Source organism: Petaurus breviceps, unplaced genomic scaffold (genome assembly GCF_028583685.1).
Source record: "Petaurus breviceps papuanus isolate PSGF00001 unplaced genomic scaffold, PetGlider_PUasm1.0 187, whole genome shotgun sequence".
In the NCBI taxonomy this organism is placed as follows: domain Eukaryota; kingdom Metazoa; phylum Chordata; class Mammalia; order Diprotodontia; family Petauridae; genus Petaurus; species Petaurus breviceps.
This window is the reverse complement of record NW_027185799.1, coordinates 13187394-13207200: the sequence shown is the minus strand read 5'-3', so window position 1 is coordinate 13207200 and position 19807 is coordinate 13187394. Positions and strand designations below refer to the sequence as shown.

Sequence of the window (19807 nt, the reverse complement as noted above, 5' to 3'; positions counted from 1 at the left end):
CTTAAACTTGACATTTTGTTAGGGATGAGCACTCTTTAAAGCTCATAAAAAAAAAGAGACTGAAGTGGTTGGTTCTCTGGAATGTTAAGGATTAATACAGATGCTGGCTGCCACTGTAATGCCCATATAAAATATATCAAACCAGAAAAAGCTGCATCAATAGCCCTAAAGTATTTAAAAGAAAAAGCATTTTTTAAATTTTATTTTGAAGCAAGAGGGGTATCTGTATAAAGTTTCCTACACAGTTTGCCCACCTCAAATAAAATGTTTATTCTATTTTTAAAAGTACAAATGTATGCCACCCATTCAGTTTATGTTAGTTTACATTTTACCATTTTCAGAAATTATAAACCTAGTGAAGAGGGAAATAATCGCTTAAAAACAACCTGGCACAGAAAATTATTTTTTTAAAGCACTAGAGACTTTCTGGCAAAGACAAGGCACAAATGGTGTGTTATGAAAATTAATAGCATATAAAAGGATATACCCTCCTTTTTCCTCCTCCTCTTCCTACTCTCCCTAAGATCCCCTCCCTTGTATTAAAGATATTCTATCTAATTCCCAGTGGAGAGGTTACTAAAAGTGGTAAGTCACAGCTGTGTTGACATAGACCTTCTTGAATATGGCATACCAACATCATCCCGACACACTTACAGATGCCTCGTTACAAGCTGCACCAGTCACTTGACTTGAAATACCTGACTCAACTGTAAAACAAATTGTTAATCTCTGCTCTTTCCTCGAGTTCAGTTCTTCTCTGCAGTTCTGGAACTAAACCAACACCTTGTGATGTTTCTTTCTATCACAGAGAGCTCCACTCTGATTGGTATTTGACACTGTCCAGTGACTGCTCAATGAGACCCCAGATAGCACCTAGGAACACCTCAGCCCTGTTTGCAGATCATTTTAAATGAGATGTTCTTGATTCCTGTTCCCACAGAAATCAATAACAGAATGACCTTCAATTTAAAATACAAACTAATTAATTACCTGTTCTGTTGAAAATGTTGATATCTGATTTGCCTGGAGAATTTCTATTATGAATAGATTATTTCTTTAAAGAGACCTTCAAAAAATATGGATAGATACTGAAAACCTCATATTATACAATATAAATGATATTTTCTTAAAGTAGATATAAAATATTTTCCTTGTAAGTATTAATATTGGGAAGTTTCCCTCTTGTGGCCCATTTCCTCCTGGTGACATCATAATCAATTGCCTTGTAAATTAAAGCAATCCCACAAACATACACAGCCAAGAATCCGCGGCTTTAAGGTGAATTGAAAAGCTTTTTACTTGAGTTCATAGCTATTTTTCTACTACAACAGTTAATGACCAAAATTTCTATTACAATGAAAGAAATTTCATTACTCGGTTTGTAAAAGACTTGAAACTGTTTTGTTTTAAAAACTTCTTTAGGGGCGGCCAGGTGGCTCAGCGAGTAAGAGCACTGGCCCCAGTGTCGGGATGACCTGGGGATCGAATCCGGGCTCAGATACTTAGCACCACACCCAAAAATAACTGGCCGTGTAACCTTGAGCAAGTTACTTAACCCCAAATGCTTAAAAAAAAATTCTAAATACTTGTCTCTACATATATATTAAAAATCATTTTGAACCCTTTTTGCTTTGTTCATTTTTTATTAAACATTATATACAGGTCACAGAAAGAAAAGCTATATGAATCAATGCCTATTCATTGATGCTTAGCACCTAATATGTGTTCAAGGCACTGCACCAGGCAATATGAAAAATACAAAGATGATTGTTTTAATTTATTATATATTAACTTATTAGCATCATTATTGCATATTAATTTTTTCCTTAGTCTCAAAAAGTTTTAAAAATAATAAGGGGAATTTAATTATACATACAAATAGCTCTAATATGTGGCTGCAACATAGAGTAATAAGAGGAAAAGAAAGTAGTATGAGAGTTAGGAGGAGGAAAAGACTTAAGGTCAAAATCCAGGAAGACTACACAAAGAAGGTGGGATATTTCAGGTATCCCTTGAGAAGTGAATAGAAGTTAGAAGGTGAAGATGGAAAGGGAATGGTCACTGCACATGAAGTGTTCTAAGGCAAGCAAAGGCAAAAGACATGGGAAAAGGTGAGATCAATTTAGGGAACAGTCTTGTGACAGTGTAATATGAAAGAAGCTTGGTTTGGGGGGTTTGTTTTTTAATGATCAAAGCTATGTTTTAGGAAGATTACCTTGGCAGCCAAAGGGAAACAAAGGGAAAGGAGGAAAACCTGGTGAGGGAAGACCAGGTGAGAGACAAATTCTATTATCTAGTTGATAAGTAATAAGAACCAAGATCAAGGTGGTAGCAAGAGGGATGGAGGGATGAGACTGGATTTACTGCACATTAGAATTGACTGCTGGGAGAAGTGATTATACATGGAAGGAGATGAAACCATGCAAAGTCATCAGTGAACACTTCAAGGATACAGACAACATACCTTTTTGAAAACTGTCAATACAAGGTTAAGAAAGGATAATTCAATTCATTCCTGTGGAGGAAAATATTCACTTGGGAATGTCCAGTATTAAAAAGTATATATGCAATGCAGCAATGAGTACTATTCATTCAAATGTTATCTAAATGAATGCTAAACTACAGTTTAAAAGAGTCCTAGAAAGATTATCTGGGAACCTTGTTGCACAGAAATGGAGAAAAGCATGTGACAGCTTTGTGACAAAATACAGTTGTACATAAAAATCAAGTATAGAAGTGAGGGGATTGACTTTTTGGAAGTAATAAGAAAGAAGAGTTCATAGGTTAGAAGTCCCACGGATCTCTACTCAATAAGTTCCCCCTTTAAGTTAGATTTCACATCAACCATACACTTGCTCAAAGGGAAAAATACTCATTTAGCAGTAGTGTGACCTTAGGCAAGTCACTTTTTGAGCCTCAATTTTCTTATTTATAAAATTAGGGCAATAAAACTTGAACTACCTAATCTTAAAGTTGTTATGAAGTACATTGTAAACCTTAAAACACCTTAGATGTGTGAGCTTCTATTACTGTATGAAGATCCCACTCAAATTTATATCTACTTTGGTCCCAGATAGAAGACAGTCATTTTCAAAAATCAATTATCTACATAAATAAAAGAAGTTCTAGAGTAAATTAAAGATATAAAAATAAACATCTAATATGCTCAAATGACATTATACAAAAACAACACATGCACTTTCATTTTACAAAACCCTAGAACATAATCTAGCATTTATGTAAATTACAAATATACATCTTTAGATGACGGGTTGCACATTGAACATGCCATGTGCACAACATATGATGACTACAAACAGGCCAACACAGATGTCTTTAACAAAAGAATGTGTTTCTAAAGGCAAACTACTACCATAAAGTTAATCTATCATGCATTTTTGTATGTCCTCTTTGTCATAACTGAAAGATACTGAAAGAAAAACTACTAGGGCATACGTAGAAGAACTAGTAATACTGCATGTTTTATCATACATACAAACATGCACACATGTGCACACACACACCATCACATCTCTATCACATTGTAATTTTCACAACAAAAACAAAAATTCCTAAGTAAAAGGTGTAGGGTGAAGTGAGTATTCACTTCACACACCTGTACTCAAAAGACCTGGGGTGGGGACTGGGGTAGAAACCCATCTAAGGCAAATGAAGGCATAAAATGCAAGGGAATTCTTTGTTAAATATGCTGTAACAAAACTTCAATGTTCCAATGTGGAAAATATAGAAAAATATATACAACATATTTACTTCCATCTGCACTAATTTCTGCAACTATGCTTCATTACTGGGGCATGTGCTTGAAGGTCAATATATATTATTGTTTGTTCCTTTTAAAATAAAGTGTTTCCAAAAGAACATTGTTTCCATTTACACCTTCAAGTCACATCTGAACTTTTGCTCATTTTCCCTCACAAGCCAAATTTTTATTCCTAAATTTCTCTGGTTTTTATACAAGTTGAACATTTTTAAATCACAAAATTACAAGTAAATAATTGATTATGCTACATTCCTTAATATACAAAATGGAAATCAAACAAGCAGCAAGTATATCTGTCTAGCACATTTCTGAAAGACTCCAGGGGAGAAAGAAAGACAGAGAGAGACAGAGAGAGAGAGAGAGACAGAGAGAGACAGAGAGAGAGAGAGAGACAGAGAGAGAGAGAGAGGATACACAGATATTGTGTGATCCTTATTTTTCATCATGTGTGTTATTATATAAGATATATTCCACTAGAATTGAAATTTAGTTTACCTTTGCAACAAGTTCTTGAACATAAAAATAGCCAATTAGACCTTTGTCATTAATTTGCCACCATTTCATAGCTCTTACTGAATGGTCTCTCAGCACCACTTGCTTTCAAAGACAGTGGCACTTTGCACATAGTAGGTACACTGTTATTTTCATCATAACTTTTACGATACACTGATGCAATACTTCTTTTGCTTCTGTTTTCTCGGGTTTAAAAGGTATGTTTTAGATTTTGTTGCCCAAAGAAGAAAATGTTGATTAGAAAAGCAAAGGCATCACAAGCTGCCAAGAAAACAGAAGCAGCCATTCCACTGAATTTTGTAGATCTTAAGACTTTAAAATTTTTAATATCTTAAGACTTGGGGCTAGAAGGAACTATAAAGATTTTCAAGTCTAATGCTTCCATTTTATGGATGAGAAAACTGATGCTTAGAAACACAAAGTGCCTTGCCAAAAGTCAAGTTACTTAAGTGTCTGATCAGGATTTGAATCCAGCTTCTAAGGCTAATCTAGTAATCTTTAAACTGGCAGTGTGAATTTACATTCTTAATGATTAAAACCAATCTATCTAGTGTTCAAATGTTTCTTATATCTACTTTGCTACTGCTTTTCTAAACTAACTGAAAATATTTTGTTTCTATTAGATTTAAGAGGAAAACTAAAGCAGAAAGAACTGAGTTAAAGGATGCTATATAAATTTAGCAAATATTTATCCATTGCTGCTATGGGGGAAGTTACATGTATGAATTAACCAGTAATAACTGACAATTAACTGCTTTATTCCCATACTATTTATTCACTTCTTAGAAATGAGTATGAAATACCTCAAATGCCTTAAGTCACAATTAAGCATTTTGCTTACATGGAGACACAAAACAGACAGACAAGTCTTTTGAGGATGTGTGGCAGAGAGGGTAGTAGTTTATCTATATAAATAAAAAATATATATAGCGACATTATAGAAATTAACAGATAGTAATTAAGTACACATCATTTTACTATCATCTATTGACTGGCTGCTGGTTCACATACAGGAAAAGTGTTTTTTATATAATGAACTTTCCTGTCTCTCTCTTCATGAGGGAACCTGGAATATATTATACACATATGAATGTGGCCTGGGATGCTGGATATGGGATGTGCTTGCTATCAACAGATTAACACTTCATTTTCATTACCCTAATCTCACCACAGCCTGTGAACCGCTCTCACTCTTTCTTATTTGAACAACAATGGTGCACGAAAAGCAGGCTGACAGACAGAAGGGGTTCATTAAAAGAACAAGGTCCTTATTCCCAAAACATATCTCACCTGTATTATCACGGAATTCTGGCTCTCCGAGTCTGCTACTGAATCAAGCTGTCCCAGATGTCTATGTCTTAACTTCCTCTCCCCCCCCACTTTCAACTTATTCTCTTTATAGCTAAAAACACCCCCCCCACACACACACACACACAAATACCCCTCTTCTCTAAGAAATAACTCTTTTTGTTGTATGAGGGGATTTGTGACCTGTTATAAAGGCTGTTAATCCCAAACCATTTCTTTTTAAGTTGGCCAAGAAGGCAGTAGGGCTAACTATGAAGAGAGATCAAGAAGAAAAAATTGGCACTAAAGCTTTAGGTCTCCTCTATCTCCATCAAAAAAAAAAGCTTTCTAGATTGATTCTAAGGTATTTCAAGAGAACTATAGTTTCTTATTGTGAAAGTTCTTAAATATTATGATTTGTACAGTAAATAAATGATAAGAATAATCTAATAATGGCATTCCCAATAAACTGCATAGGAACTTCACTATAAAGTCATCCACCATCCTCAGGGCTGCACGCCATGTCATATATAGTGTTTTATAATGAAGTCCTTCTGGTGCTACCAATTAGTAAATCCCTTTGGATTGTGAACATGATGGACACCACATTATACAGAATTCCACACTATAGCCATTGCTATCAAAGCTCCTGTGTACAAGGCCAGCGTGTGAAAAGTCTCATTTCCAAGTCAGAGACTAATTTAACCTAAGGATTTTACGTAGAAGTTAGAATATGAGGAACAATATTTTTAAAGCTCCTTTAACTACTAAAAGTGTTGCATTACTTTTGTAAACAAAAACTAAACTAGTACACTTCTCATTTCTCCAAGAATCACAGAAATAAACACATCACATTGTCATACAGTGAACCTATTTTTATTGTACTAAATACTTTCCTTAAAATTATACAAGCTATTTTGTTCAGTCTAGAGCTGGTTTTTTGTTGGGATACTTGTTTGTAAACTGTGATTTTTCTTCCACTGTCTAATTTTTTTAATTAGATAAATCATCACATAATTTGACAGTATGCGAGTTAAATTCTGACACAGGGTCAATAAAATGAGAGATTGCATTAGGTTTCAAACAAGGACCATCTTTATGAATGCATCCATTGTATAAGGACTTTGTATATCTTGCCTGCAAATGACAGTCATATGCCACTAGTGTAGTAGGCATTTCCAACCATGTCAACTGCTCTAGGGCTTTAAACACTGGGCACAGTAGTGGACAGATCTATTTATGAATGCCTGATTGGGTAACATAAACAACTACTTTTTGATTGATTTAAGCAGCAAAGTATTTCTGCTTTCATTTGCAATTCAATATATATGTATGTATATGTGAATGTGTGTATGTATGTATAATTAAACCCATGCTAATGGAACTTCATTTTAATATTAGTTTTGTTATTATATTAAGGCAGCTGAAAGTAATTATTTTTATATGTGCAATCTTCATTAGCTTGGGGTTTTCCTCTCAGACATGTAGTTCAGACATTCCAATCATCAAACAGAAGTCTTGAAAAACTGTCTGGAGAACAAATAGCCACTAAAAGCTACTTTAATAAAGTTGAAAAATTCATGACACTCACACAAAAGCACAGCAGGTACAAAACTGGGAGATATACTCTCCCTACATACATACTTTACCCTTGTCAATTCTAACAGTCATATAAAGGTATGTTAACTTCTCATTATAAACTACATTTTTAACTTAAAATTCCAATAGTAACTTATCAATGCTAATTCTATTTTGCCTTTTATATTTTTAATGTTGCATTTATCTCTTAATTATAAGGTCTTAGAAAACCACTGATTCAAATAATTTCACTTTCCTTTTAAAATTTTTTAATCTGAACAAGAGCTCATTTTATTTAAATGAAATTCTACCACTAGAAAATAATAATCTCTCTTAAAAAAATTTTTTTTTAAATCACAAAATTTCCCGACTATTAGGTACTTTCTTACACAAAGTGAAAATCAAATTGAGCGACCTTTCAGCACCTTTGAATGATAAGCCTGGGCATCTGGTCACACATTTTTATCATGCCTTCACTTATAGGAACACTTACATAGCAAAACACAGACTGTCCTCATGTCAACACCTATGCACAGGAACCTCTAGAAATTGTGCTTTTCCTTTCATTCCTATACCAGAATAAACTGCTGACATGACAACTGTGCTATTTGATTATACCAAATTTCCTACGTGTTTTAATTTCTTTCTGTTTGTGAGAAAACTGCCAATGAAAAAAGAGAAGTGGTTAAGAGATGAAGAAGATAGATGAGGAGAAAGAAGAGAACACAGTGAAAGAAAAATTAAAGTAGGATACTGGGAGAAGAGGAGGACAGATGAGATTAAACATTTGCTTAGGTTTCTTGGACACATTCTGCAAAAAAAAAAAAAAAAAGGATTCTAAAATCATATCCCCTTAACAAAGAATAGCAAAATACATTCTGATCCAATACACTAAATTATTAGATAGGTTGAAAAGAATTGATGCCTACTCAATTAATAGCTGCTTGATTTATTTTGTTTTTCATTTTCTTGACCAACAAAAATTAAAGCTGAAAAACTCAAACTTTAAAAATAGATCTATTTTTGGAATTTATTTACTACATTAGTAAAGTTGGAAATTGAAATTCTAGGTTAACCACATTAGGTGATATGCTCTTCAACAGGAATGTATACTAGTCTTCATTAAAACTGTGTAAATGGAGGAAGAAGGCAATGATTCTCTTTTTTTCTTACCCTCATCCCTACACTTGGTGACATGGAATTCTCCCAAGATTATTTGAACAGAATGACAACGCACAACATCCTCACCCAAATGAACTCAAGTCATACATGTTTTTCCTTGGGGCTGGTATATACTTTAGGAAATTTCCTGGGTTCTCGTTAGGAAAGCGACAAATTTTAAAAATCTATATAAATACTCTTATCCTCAATTTCCTAAACTTTCTTTAAAGCTAAGTGGGGTAAAGAGGGGAAGGCTTAGGTGTGGTAAAGCTTTAGAAAGAGCCATGTACCTCCAAGATTGCACAGCCCTCTTTAGAGTTGGTACAATGTCATCTGCATTAGTTGCTTAGATTCTTCTTGCCCACTTTATTTTCCTTTCCTGAACAGCATTCCTACTGAAGGAAGGGGGAGGGGGGGGGTTAAGTGGCGTAGAGACCACTGTCCTTTTGTGTACTTATATTTTGTTTTTGTTTAGATCCTTAATGCCCATATTATATTCATATGCTAAATTACATATAGTATATAATAGATAACACATTTCATAAATCCCCGTCTTGTGTCTGTCCTTTACTCTTTATTATTCTAGAATTAAAAAAAAAAATTTGAGTCTCAGAGAAAGACCTCCTTCACCTTTCCTTAAGCCCTAGTAGATGAATAGCAGCAACCACAATTTGGGCACTGTTTTTCTGGGATCAAAAAAGAGGCATCAGATTTGGTAAATAACATGAGAATAAACCATTTCCCATAAACTCCAACCAGTCACTGAGTAACAGGCAGAGAGGTGCCACCAGTTAGCAGCAAGTATCTGTTTTGTAGGATGGAGAAGAATAAAGGAAATTCATTTGGAGCATACCATTCATTTTTATATAGTTAGATTCCAAACAGAACCTAACCTAAAGGAAATCTTGGATCTCTAATATTATTTGTTCTTTTAGCAGTATACCGAGCAGCCAGAACTGACAAAACAATCCCACAGAAAATGTCTAAGTTGGAAAAAGCAGCACACTGTTCTTTAAAAGTAGCTTGTTTTCATCTTCTTCACTATGTCTATTCTATGAGGAAAGAAAATAAGAAGTAGTCAGATACAACATTACTGTATGTGTGTGTATATATGTATATAAAAATTTTTATTTTCATATATACACATAGAATAGACCTAAGTTTTCAAGTATAATGTTAAGAACAAATTCCAAGGTTCCCTCTTAATCCTTCCTTTGGCCATATATTCTAGAGTCTCAAACATGGAAAAGCCCTCTTAAGCTGTACAGGACTATTAACTATTTGCATTCATAAGGAAATTTCTGTTAAAAAGCTATGAAAATGACTGGCAAAAAGACTATGCATTGTGCACACATTTTTAATCTTTCTAGTGAAAGTAGATATGGGGGGGGGGAGAGACACTAGAGCTTTTTTTTGTTTTCCTGACTGAAGTTTATGACGCCAGCTCTATATCAGTAACAGACTGTTCCTCTGGAATCTGGACGCTGTGTCACAACGACCTGGCAAATCTGAATGCTTCTGCTATCGCTACAGTCCTTGCAGTCTTGCCTCAGCTGTGACCCATTCACTTTTGCCCCAACTTCTCAGAGATGCCTTACTCAGCATCTCATTAGTTAGGGAGGATTTGCCTTGGCTCTTAACCCTGACACAGGAGTAGGAGGATCTGCTGCTGCTATATCCCAAATCTGTCCTGTCACTACATTAAATCAGATTCCCATAAAACTATGCATGAATAATTGGATTCATCAGAGAATGTTAAAATACGCACATAAATATAATTATGAGAAATGCCTGCAATTATATATGCAGTACATGTACCTGTAGGTAAGTATTTTTCATCTGTGGTTATCTGAACTCACCTTAGCAAATGCTTTACAAATTGTACCCACACCTTTCACATTTGAACAGCTGATAAAATATATGCAAACAAAAGCAAATGAAAAAAATATTCAAAACAATTACTTGATATAAGCAACCTCATTTAAATTATACTAAAAACAAATGAAACTGCTCCACATAATTTTTCTATGTAAAATGTATATAAATTATATATAGGTTATATTTTTGTATTTATATATACTCAAAATGTATATACTGTATACTTCTCAATTTTCTTATTATAAGTTTATGTATTCTATATATTTTATATATATGCAGACAAATCATGACCAAAAAACTTACTGTATTCTATATTTTAACTCCCCCCTCCAAAATCTAATGTTAAAGCTACATTATTCTAGGGTACCTATATATAAAAATTAATATATGACCATTCTTAAAAAGAAAACACTCAACTAAAAGCAACACCTGAAATGAGCCTATTAATTCAACAGGCTAAAGTTACATGCCATCTAAATTAATGCAGATGTTTACTTTAAGATGAAGTCTGTAAGTATGGGTAATGTAATTTTTCTTTAGGATCACATGATTAACAAAACATATCAACAATGAAGTACAGTGTGGGGAAAGGGGAAAATGCAGGAAGATATTTGATGCTTGGTACAAAAAGTCATTTTCAAAAATGATTAGCTATTAGCTATTGTATTAAAGGCCCCTAAGTCAATGAAAATAAGTCTACATTAAAAATAAATAAACTTAATTTGGGCTGGAATGTTCCTAGTAAAAGTTCAATTCACAAAACATAAAGAAAAAGAAGAATAAAATGTAATGGGAGCCAAAAGTATATGTCTTTTCACTAACTAATAAAAAGTATTGGAGAGAAAAAATTCTTTGAAAGTCTAAAAACTTAGACAAAGCCGTAATTCCCACCGTAAAATAATGAGACTACAAACTGAGTATATTTGCTTCTGTCCATGGCAGGAGCTGGCAGACTGCTTGCAGAACAACTCACACCAAACATGCATTTTATATTGGTTCTGACACTGTTATTATATATTTCTTATTGTACATTTTATCATTTTCTCTGAAATATACCAGATTTTATATTAGGTAGAAAAAGTTTGCTTTATTATATCATATCTCTGGCGAACAGATGCTGCTGTCTTAATGTAAGTCATTGATTTAATTTTTAGTTTTCTTGGTCTGCCCCTCACCTATCTAGAAAATGATTTCTCTGGTGATAACTAACACATCATGCTAATGAGAGAATCTAATGCACAATAGAAAAATGTCACTACTAATAATATTTGCATGAAGTTAAATAAAGCAACCGTAAGAGACTGTCAGACAGTTGTTCCTTAATAAGATACAGTTTCACAATAAAATTATGTTGTTAATTTTGTTACATCATTGGGTGAATCCTAAATTACTATATAATGATGCACAGAGTCATTTATAATTCTAATATACTCTTTCACTCATGTCTTAAAAGAGAGCTTGTAGAAAAGGTTTTACATTTTATTCGAATCTGGCTAAATATCACTTCCCATTTAATAAAAAGGTAAATGTCTTTTGCATTTGATGTCAACGTGAGTTAAAGCCATGTCTCTGTTATGGTCTCATTTCAGAAAGAAAAGTATTTTGAAATATATCAGCCCTAGAGGTTACTAGAAGAAAAAAATATACATAATCCTATTTTGACCAAGAAACAAAACATTTGTGAAATCAGAGAAAAGGGCCTAATTTTCTATTTTATGTGTCAAAATGAGTCCATATTTTCTGTTGATAACAATACCTCATAAGACTAGACCAGTCAGAGTTCTGGACTCTGCCAGATTAGCAGGGAAGAGAGCAAAGGGTTTCTGGTCATTCTCGACCTGTCACTGATCAAAGTGACCCAAAGAAGAACTCCTTTTACAAAAGTTAAGATTTATGCCCTTTAAGGTTATCAACCATTCTTCTGTATACAGAATGAAAATGACCCCTTTTAAGTGAATCATACTTCAATATGGTAGGGAGTGGGGGGAAAGAGGGGAGAAATGTAGAGTAGCAAAAAAACATTTAGCCACATTCTCATATCATGAACTTCTAGCAGATAATTTAGAAATACATCTCCTTCTACAAATTTTTCTTTGGAATGAGGCTTTTTTATTTTTTTTAAGCATTAGACAGAAGGAAAGATCTACATACTGTAAACAGATTCAAACTCATGTGAAAAGATCACAAAAAGCATTTCTTGTATCCCTATTGCCCCATTACCTTTAGATACACAATCCTAGATTCTTCAATTTCAGCATTCATGGCAAATTTCCAATCTACAAATTCTCTTATAGTTACTGATAATGAATTCTCTGTCATCTAGGTATGAAACCCTCCGAATGGGTTTTTACTAAAGAATACTACTTAATTTTTGATATTTAAATAATGACAATAACTCAATTATTAGCATCACATTTCATGCTGTTTAAGTAACCTTTGAAATGAAATTATTTTTCTACTGATTATGTGAATATTTCATTCAGTATACAAGTGCATAATATTCTCCAAGGAAATTAAAATATAGTTGAAATATGAAAATGTTTGGGATGATTTTATACCTAAGAAAGTTGAATTCAATATTTCAAACTTTTCCCTGCAATATGACAAAATTTAATTTAATTTTTTCTTTGGAACTAATGTTTCTTTAAACCACAGAATTCAAGAGAGAAGAATTAGGTATTTCAGGGAAAAGGTCACTCAAAAATTATACATGCTGAATCAGCATTGCTGATGAAGGGATGGGGGAACAAACATTAGAGTATGTGAAGAAAAAAACTTGACACACATATATTTGCAGTTTTGCTCACACATTGTTTAAACGTATAGCTAGTATACACAAATTAAAATGTTGCAACAACTTGAACAAATGTGTAAAGGAAGATAAAATGTTACCCTGAAGGAGAAAAAAAAATGAAAACTCACACCCCTCCTTGCATGCTTTGTAAAAATGCAAGCATGTTAAGTAAACATTTTAGGGCAATAGAAAGGTGAGGGGTGGGGGGAAACTATCTCAACCTGAAAATTAACGAAACATAGAAACATACAATTGAAGCACAAATATTTAATAATAGATGTTTATCATTTCCTTTTTACAGGACTAAAGTGTATTCCAATGTCTGATTCCATAGAATCAGTCATGCATAAAGTACTTCCATAAATTCCCTGCTCTTCCCCACATGAAAAGTAATACACTCGTCTATGATCACAAAAATGTAGATACACACACACAACACACAATACTACACACACACATATATACACACAACACAGCATCCATAAATTTAGGGGAAATGGAATAGCAAAAAAAAAATCCTAAATATCAAAAATATATTGTAAGTAAATTATTCTCTAAATTGAGGAATTTCTAATAACTTGCCCTATTCTCTTCCATCTTTTGTTACAATTTTACGTTTGTTTAGGCTAAATATTTTCAATGAGTTGGAGCATGCTTAGATCCAAATCTATCTACAAAGGGTCTAATGCCAAAGAGGCAATATAACACCATCTAGGTGGTTCAATAGCCATTTATCAATTGATCATTATCTTGATCTAGTTACATTAACTCCTTTGTAGCCACAGTGGAAGACTTCCTCATTCCCACCCCAACACTTGACCTCAACTACTTATGAAAAATACAGAGAGGGGCATCTAACTTTACAGTAGACGTGTTATTTCCCCCTTGAATGTCAGAGCATACTGTATCTTCTAATACACAGGAGAGAGCACACAACCAGTGCTGTATATCGCAACCATAGGCTTCTTCTAGTGACACTCTGTGCACTGAAAATGTACATCTGTGCTAGCAAATGAACTTTAACTTTTAAGAATGGGAAATCACACGGAAAGAGTTGCTTATTTGGCTTATGTTGATTACATTTAAATGTCAGCTTACTGTATCAGCAGTAATCAGGGTCCCTCTACAGGATATATCAAAATATACCTTATTCAAATGCATTTATCCTGGCTTAGAATGGCAAGGCAAAAGCTTCTATCCTGAACAGATACTATAGATCTTTGACTCATTATTTCATCCTATGACTATACACTGCTCTTTTAAACTTTTTGCAGCTCATACTCAAGCTAATCTTTTTTCAATACTCTCTATATTAACAAAAATTAGTTTATGCACTGCTTCATTTTGTGCACTAACTTCTAAGGTAAAGAGATTTTAAAAGTTAGGAATTCTATCCTTTTAAAATGATCAAAATAATGGCAATTATTTAGTAACCCCTAGGCTACATAATGAAGCAAGCTCATTCCGATTCTTTGTAGAGTAACCTCAAGAATAACAATAATCTCAAACTACTTTCTTTTTCTTTTTGTTGTTTTGAAAGGGATTTTGTCAGCCAGTTAAAAGAAAAGAAAAGCCCATCAGACCGGGAGTCTTTCCTCTAGCCCCCCCCCACCCCCCCCAAACCCTATGCCTCAGTTTTAAACTTCCCTCCTCTGCTAGTCTAAGATGAAAGTTTCTTTTCTTTTTTTTTCCCCACAGTAGTGCCAAACAATTGTGCAAGAGGAGCCGCGGCATGCAGGGCGCGTATCACCAAGTGCATGGTACAGAGACACCGGCTCCTGTGATTAATTATCAGTTATTACTGGCCTCGCAGTAACATTTCAGCTTTCCCGTCAGAACCAGCATACCAAGCTGCCTTAAACGTGGCCCCTGATGGAGGATCAGCACTGGGGAGGACGCCAAGGCACAGCTCCGCAGAAACACTTGAGTGTGAGTGAATGAGAGAGAGAGAGAGAGAGAGAGAGAGAGAGAGAGAGAGAGAGAGAGAGAGAAGCAGAGAGGGAATGTGTATGTCTGTGAGGAAAAGGAGACAGAGACAAACAGAAAGAGAGAGGGAGAAGTGAAAGAGAGGGAACTCAAGGCAGAGAGAGGAAGGTGGTGAGAAAGCAGGAGAATGGGGAGGGGAGGGGGGGAGGAGGGTGTTGGAGAGAAAGGAAGAGAGAAGGAGGAAAAAGGGAGTAAGGACCCGGACAACAGAAACTGTCTCCTGTAACAACCCTCTGCTCTGTACAGGCAATAATTCCAGTACCACTGGTCTCCACTCTTTAGGTCTTAAATAAAGCTGTTTTGAGTCACATGAAGTCAATTAGGCTGAACATAGGGGCCCCCTAAACTCAGTATCAATTTGATTTGGGGACTTACTATGCCAGCAAGGATGGACATCTGCTGGGATATCAGATACTTGCTACAGAGATGAGTATAGATAAAGAGACGCTGGTTGTTTTAAAAAGAGAGGAAGAAATCCAATCATGATCAAAGCTATACTGTGAAACTTTACAGCAAATGGCTTTGTTTTCTTTCACTTCAAGATTTCCCTCCCTCCACACCGCTGCCCCCCCCCCCCACTCCATACACACACACTTTTAGGGAAGTCCAGAAGTACCCATGCACGCATTCCAGGGACATCATTAGGACAGGATCGAGGCTAAGTAGTGATTTAGGGAAGAGAGGCAAAGAAAAGTCAAGGGGGAGGGGGGAGTACGCACACATTTTAATGTTTCTTTAAAAAAAAAATGAAAGCAACTTACCTGTTGGGACATTCTGAACAAGAGGTTAGTGTCAGCGCTTTGCCATGTCCCCATGAACCCAGGTTCAGTTGTTGCTGCTCTGGTTCCGAACTGCATGGAGTTGTCAATGCAGGAGTCTCTTGCTCTGTTTTGCTCTCTGTCTCTCTGTGTGTCTCTTTCTCTCACATCCACTTCTGCCTCTTCTGACTGAAAAGTGAAGGTGGATTTTTTGAGCTTCTTGGCAGCCAGTTGCTGGGGTGTAGTAGTATAGTTAAGAAGCTGGCTGAACTGTGCATTGCATTTGGGAAGGGGGAGATTCGGGAGGGGGGAGTGTGGGGAGGGGGGGTCAGAGCTTCTTTCGCACCTTCTGCACAGATACCCCTATCATTTATGCATAGATTGTGACTCCCCAAGCTTGCCTTGGCTCAGTTTAACAGCTGCCTGTCAGGTGTGCAGGCAGCACCAAGGAGACCCAACCATCAGCTTCAAACTCTCAGCCACTGGATGTCATTGGATAGCAGAGCAGAGAGTCAACTGCACTGCTCCACTGTCAGGCACCAAATGACATCCTGCACTAACCCCTCTCAGTCTACAGATACATAGATACACACACACACACACACACTCTCTCTCTCTCTCTCTCTCTCTCTCTCTCTCTCTCTCTCTCTCTCTCTCTCTCTCTCACTCTCTCTCACTCTCTCACTCTCACACTCCAAGCACAGGGTTCAGAGAGGTGGAAGGCTGGGGCCCTTTCCCTGGATTCTCGACCCCCACCCCCGCCCCCTGCAATGCTGTCAGACATAACAAGCAATAGCTGACATTTGTCTACTCCCCAGCATTTGTAAACGTTGATGTAAAAAAGAAGACACCAAATATAAGTGTTTGACTGCTCTGCAAGAGAGTCAAATATTCAGTTAGAGAAAAATGTACAAGTTGGCTCAGGGTGATTTTCTAAATATTAGTCCCTGGAAGCCAACTACTACTGTATGCTAGACTATTCATCAAAAATACTACTAAAGAAAACAAACATAGAGACATGACCTTACTCTTTTCAAAAATTATAAAAAATTAAACATGTACTTCTTAACATCTAACACCTTGCATAGTTAATCACTAATATGTCTGAAAGTGCATAAAACAGCATGAGGGGTAAGAGAGAAGATCAAAAGTGGGAAAAACCTTTTATTAAAGTTCCTGGATGAAACACATACAATGCGTTTTCAAATCTCAAAGGGGGGAGGGGGAAAGGATGAATCAAAGAAGAAAAGGAAACTTGTCCCATTCCACTACAGTGTTAAGAAAACTCCATTTTTCATTCAAGATCTCTTTATCTGAAGCCAGATAACATTTTCTATGTGACAAAACAGAACCTTGATAGTATTCAGTATTTAAATTAAGCCAATTTTAAATCAAAGAGCCTATTTATTAAATATGATTACCTATTTTATCCTCTCTAGAAAAGCAGAAGATACACTATACATAAACACTACAACTTCAAAAATGTAAAGCTAAATTCATGCCACCTCATAAAAGTAGTCAGCAAGAAAAAGCTATCTTTCCTCAACTTAAAATGTAAGAAACATTAATCTTCTACCACCTACAAATATAGAGGACAAATGTACCACTCTGCCTGCTTCTTCTTAACCCAAGAATAACAATAAACCTTACTCTCTGAAACAACAAAAGAAACAGAAAAAAGCTTCAATGGTAGCTCTGTGTCATTAGTGGACAATGAGAAAAGATGAGAAAACGTACACTATGTTGACACAAATGTGCCTTCCCTTCTAGAACCGACATCTCCTGAAAGCTTTTCTGTTAAACTTCCCTCTAGTTCACCACCATTAAGCACAAAAAAAGTCTCAAAAGCAGCAAATTCAATATCTGAGAGGAAACAAACAAGAACCCAAAGAATTGTTGCCTTAAAATATATTAAGTCCACCTGTGGTCAATAAAAATATTCTTGGGAGGGGGAGTCCCCCTATGAGTCAATTGTGCCAACAGTGACTGTACCTTTACAGCTAGCTATTACCCACTTAAACTCCCTCTAAAATTTGCTAGCCTCTTGATTTCTGAAGTGGCACTCAGTGCCTCAGTCAAGCTGCCTGCTCAGCTCCTGACCTTCCCACTAATGGCTGTTATTTGTGGGAGGCTTAAGGACACTGTCAATAGCAGGCTTCCTTCTCTCTCTCTCTCTCTCTCTCTCTCTCTCTCTCTCTCTCTCTCTCTCTCTCTCTCTCTCTCTCCTCCCAGCCCCCTTTTTGTCCTGCACTCCACTGCCCACATAACGAAAGCACCTCACAACAACCACCACCACCCAGCACCAACACCACCAACACAAAATTCAACTGGCATGCAGCAGCAAGCACCTGCAGTAATAGACTCTTTTATTAAAACTGTTATTCTGCAAGACTTGAAATTCCCCATGGACTGGGCCATGTCAAAGCCGATATAATTAACTAGAGGCTCAGCAACGGATCAATTACCAGACAAGCAAGTGATAGTGAAATCAATGAAAGATCATCAGCCACATTATCAGTGTTGCAACTCATTAGGGTAAAACTGAGAAATGTGCTCAAAGCGAGCCCAAGCAAGGTGGCATTACAAAACAAAGGGCTAATTTGGAGACCCTGCTGTGAACAATCTGTAACAGAATTAGCCTTTTTTCCCCCTAAACTGCACACTTCTGTAACTAAATGTGACAGACTGGGAGAAGCAGTTTATTAAGACACCAACTCCAAGTTTATTTAGTTCATAAACTCTCTCCTAGAAAATCAATAGAGTCTGGGCAGGGTTATTAGGCTGACTAGCTAATACATCCAAATCTGGTCTTCTCAGCCAGAAGTCTTCAAAAAAAAAAAAAACTACCTTCCAATTATTGGCAAACTAAACTTTTTGACCCTTTTTAGACACTAGTTTTGAGCTTGCTCTATTGGAGATAGGTCTACTATGTACTATCACCTACTTGTGACTGACCTGTCACAACACAGTAAACCTGAAAAGATTAATATTACTGTGAGTATTTTTAAGTTAAAAGTATAAAACCAATGAAACATTTGGAATGCAAACTGTACTCTCCTCTATGATAGACCAGAAACAGGTTTGATCAAAGTCTCATTTTGGAGGTAAACTTAACAAAGAAGTGGGCCTTTCTGTATTTCCAGGTGCATAACTCCAATAAATGTATCCAAATGACTAAAATTTTCACCTTCATGAGATCCCTGCCCCACCCCCAAATAAAATTAAGCATATATACACTGAACTTTGTTACCATTATTTCAAATCAAGTTTTTCAAAAAATAAAAATCCAACATCTCCAAAAGTATCCAAATTCAACACTAGAACTTGCTGCATAAACTACTCTAAGCCTGGTTATTATGTCTCCTCTAGGAAAAAAGAAAAGATGCCTTCCCGCACCATCTTAGGGGCACAGGTACAAACCATACTCCAACAAGCACAAAAGAGATGAATGGCTTCTGAGATTTTCTTTTGGCTGTATAGTATGGATCATGGAATAATGTTCACTGAATATTTTCTCTGGCACCATTTAAGGAAAAGTTCCCTAAAGCTCCACAGAAAAAATTTTATGTCCAAAAGAATAGTGTCGTTGGTTTTGTGTTTCTTTTTTTTGCTACTCTGGATTCCACACAGATTTCCTTACTCAATAATTTTTCAGGTTAAAGAATACACAGACACAAAAGCAAGCAAACTGGTTTTCCCCTCAGACAATGGATATGATCCAAAATAAGAAGTGTACCCTATAGGTATGTAATGACACCTAAGCCATTGAAAACACTATGGGAATCTAAATATATCTATATCTCAAGAACGCAATACAGATTTATAATGTTAATTACAAACCAAAAAATGGGCAATTACCACAAATATATTTTACAATATTAAGTTAAATATTGGAAAATTTTTAAAAAGCAAACAAAAAAAACTTGAACTCAACCTCTCTTGAATATTCACATAAAATAGAAATGGATGCTTTAGAAATATTCTACCAACGAGGGGAAAATTGCAGAATGTTAAAATTTTTATTTTTCTTAAACAAAATTGTAACCTTTAAAATAATTTGTTATTTTATAT

The 19807-nt window shown here is 35.5% G+C and overlaps 1 protein-coding gene across 8 annotated transcripts in view; it reads right to left on the bottom strand.

The window, feature by feature from the left end:
- The window catches only part of BNC2 (basonuclin zinc finger protein 2), a 529053-nt gene that overhangs the window by 351377 nt on the left and 157869 nt on the right, over positions 1-19807 (bottom strand). For 6 of the 8 annotated variants that reach the window (XM_069090666.1, XM_069090674.1, XM_069090665.1 and 3 more), the window contains one exon: positions 15740-15925. In XM_069090666.1, coding sequence (XP_068946767.1) covers positions 15740-15925 — 186 coding nt within the window. The other 2 variants (XM_069090671.1, XM_069090673.1) reach the window with 2 other exon arrangements.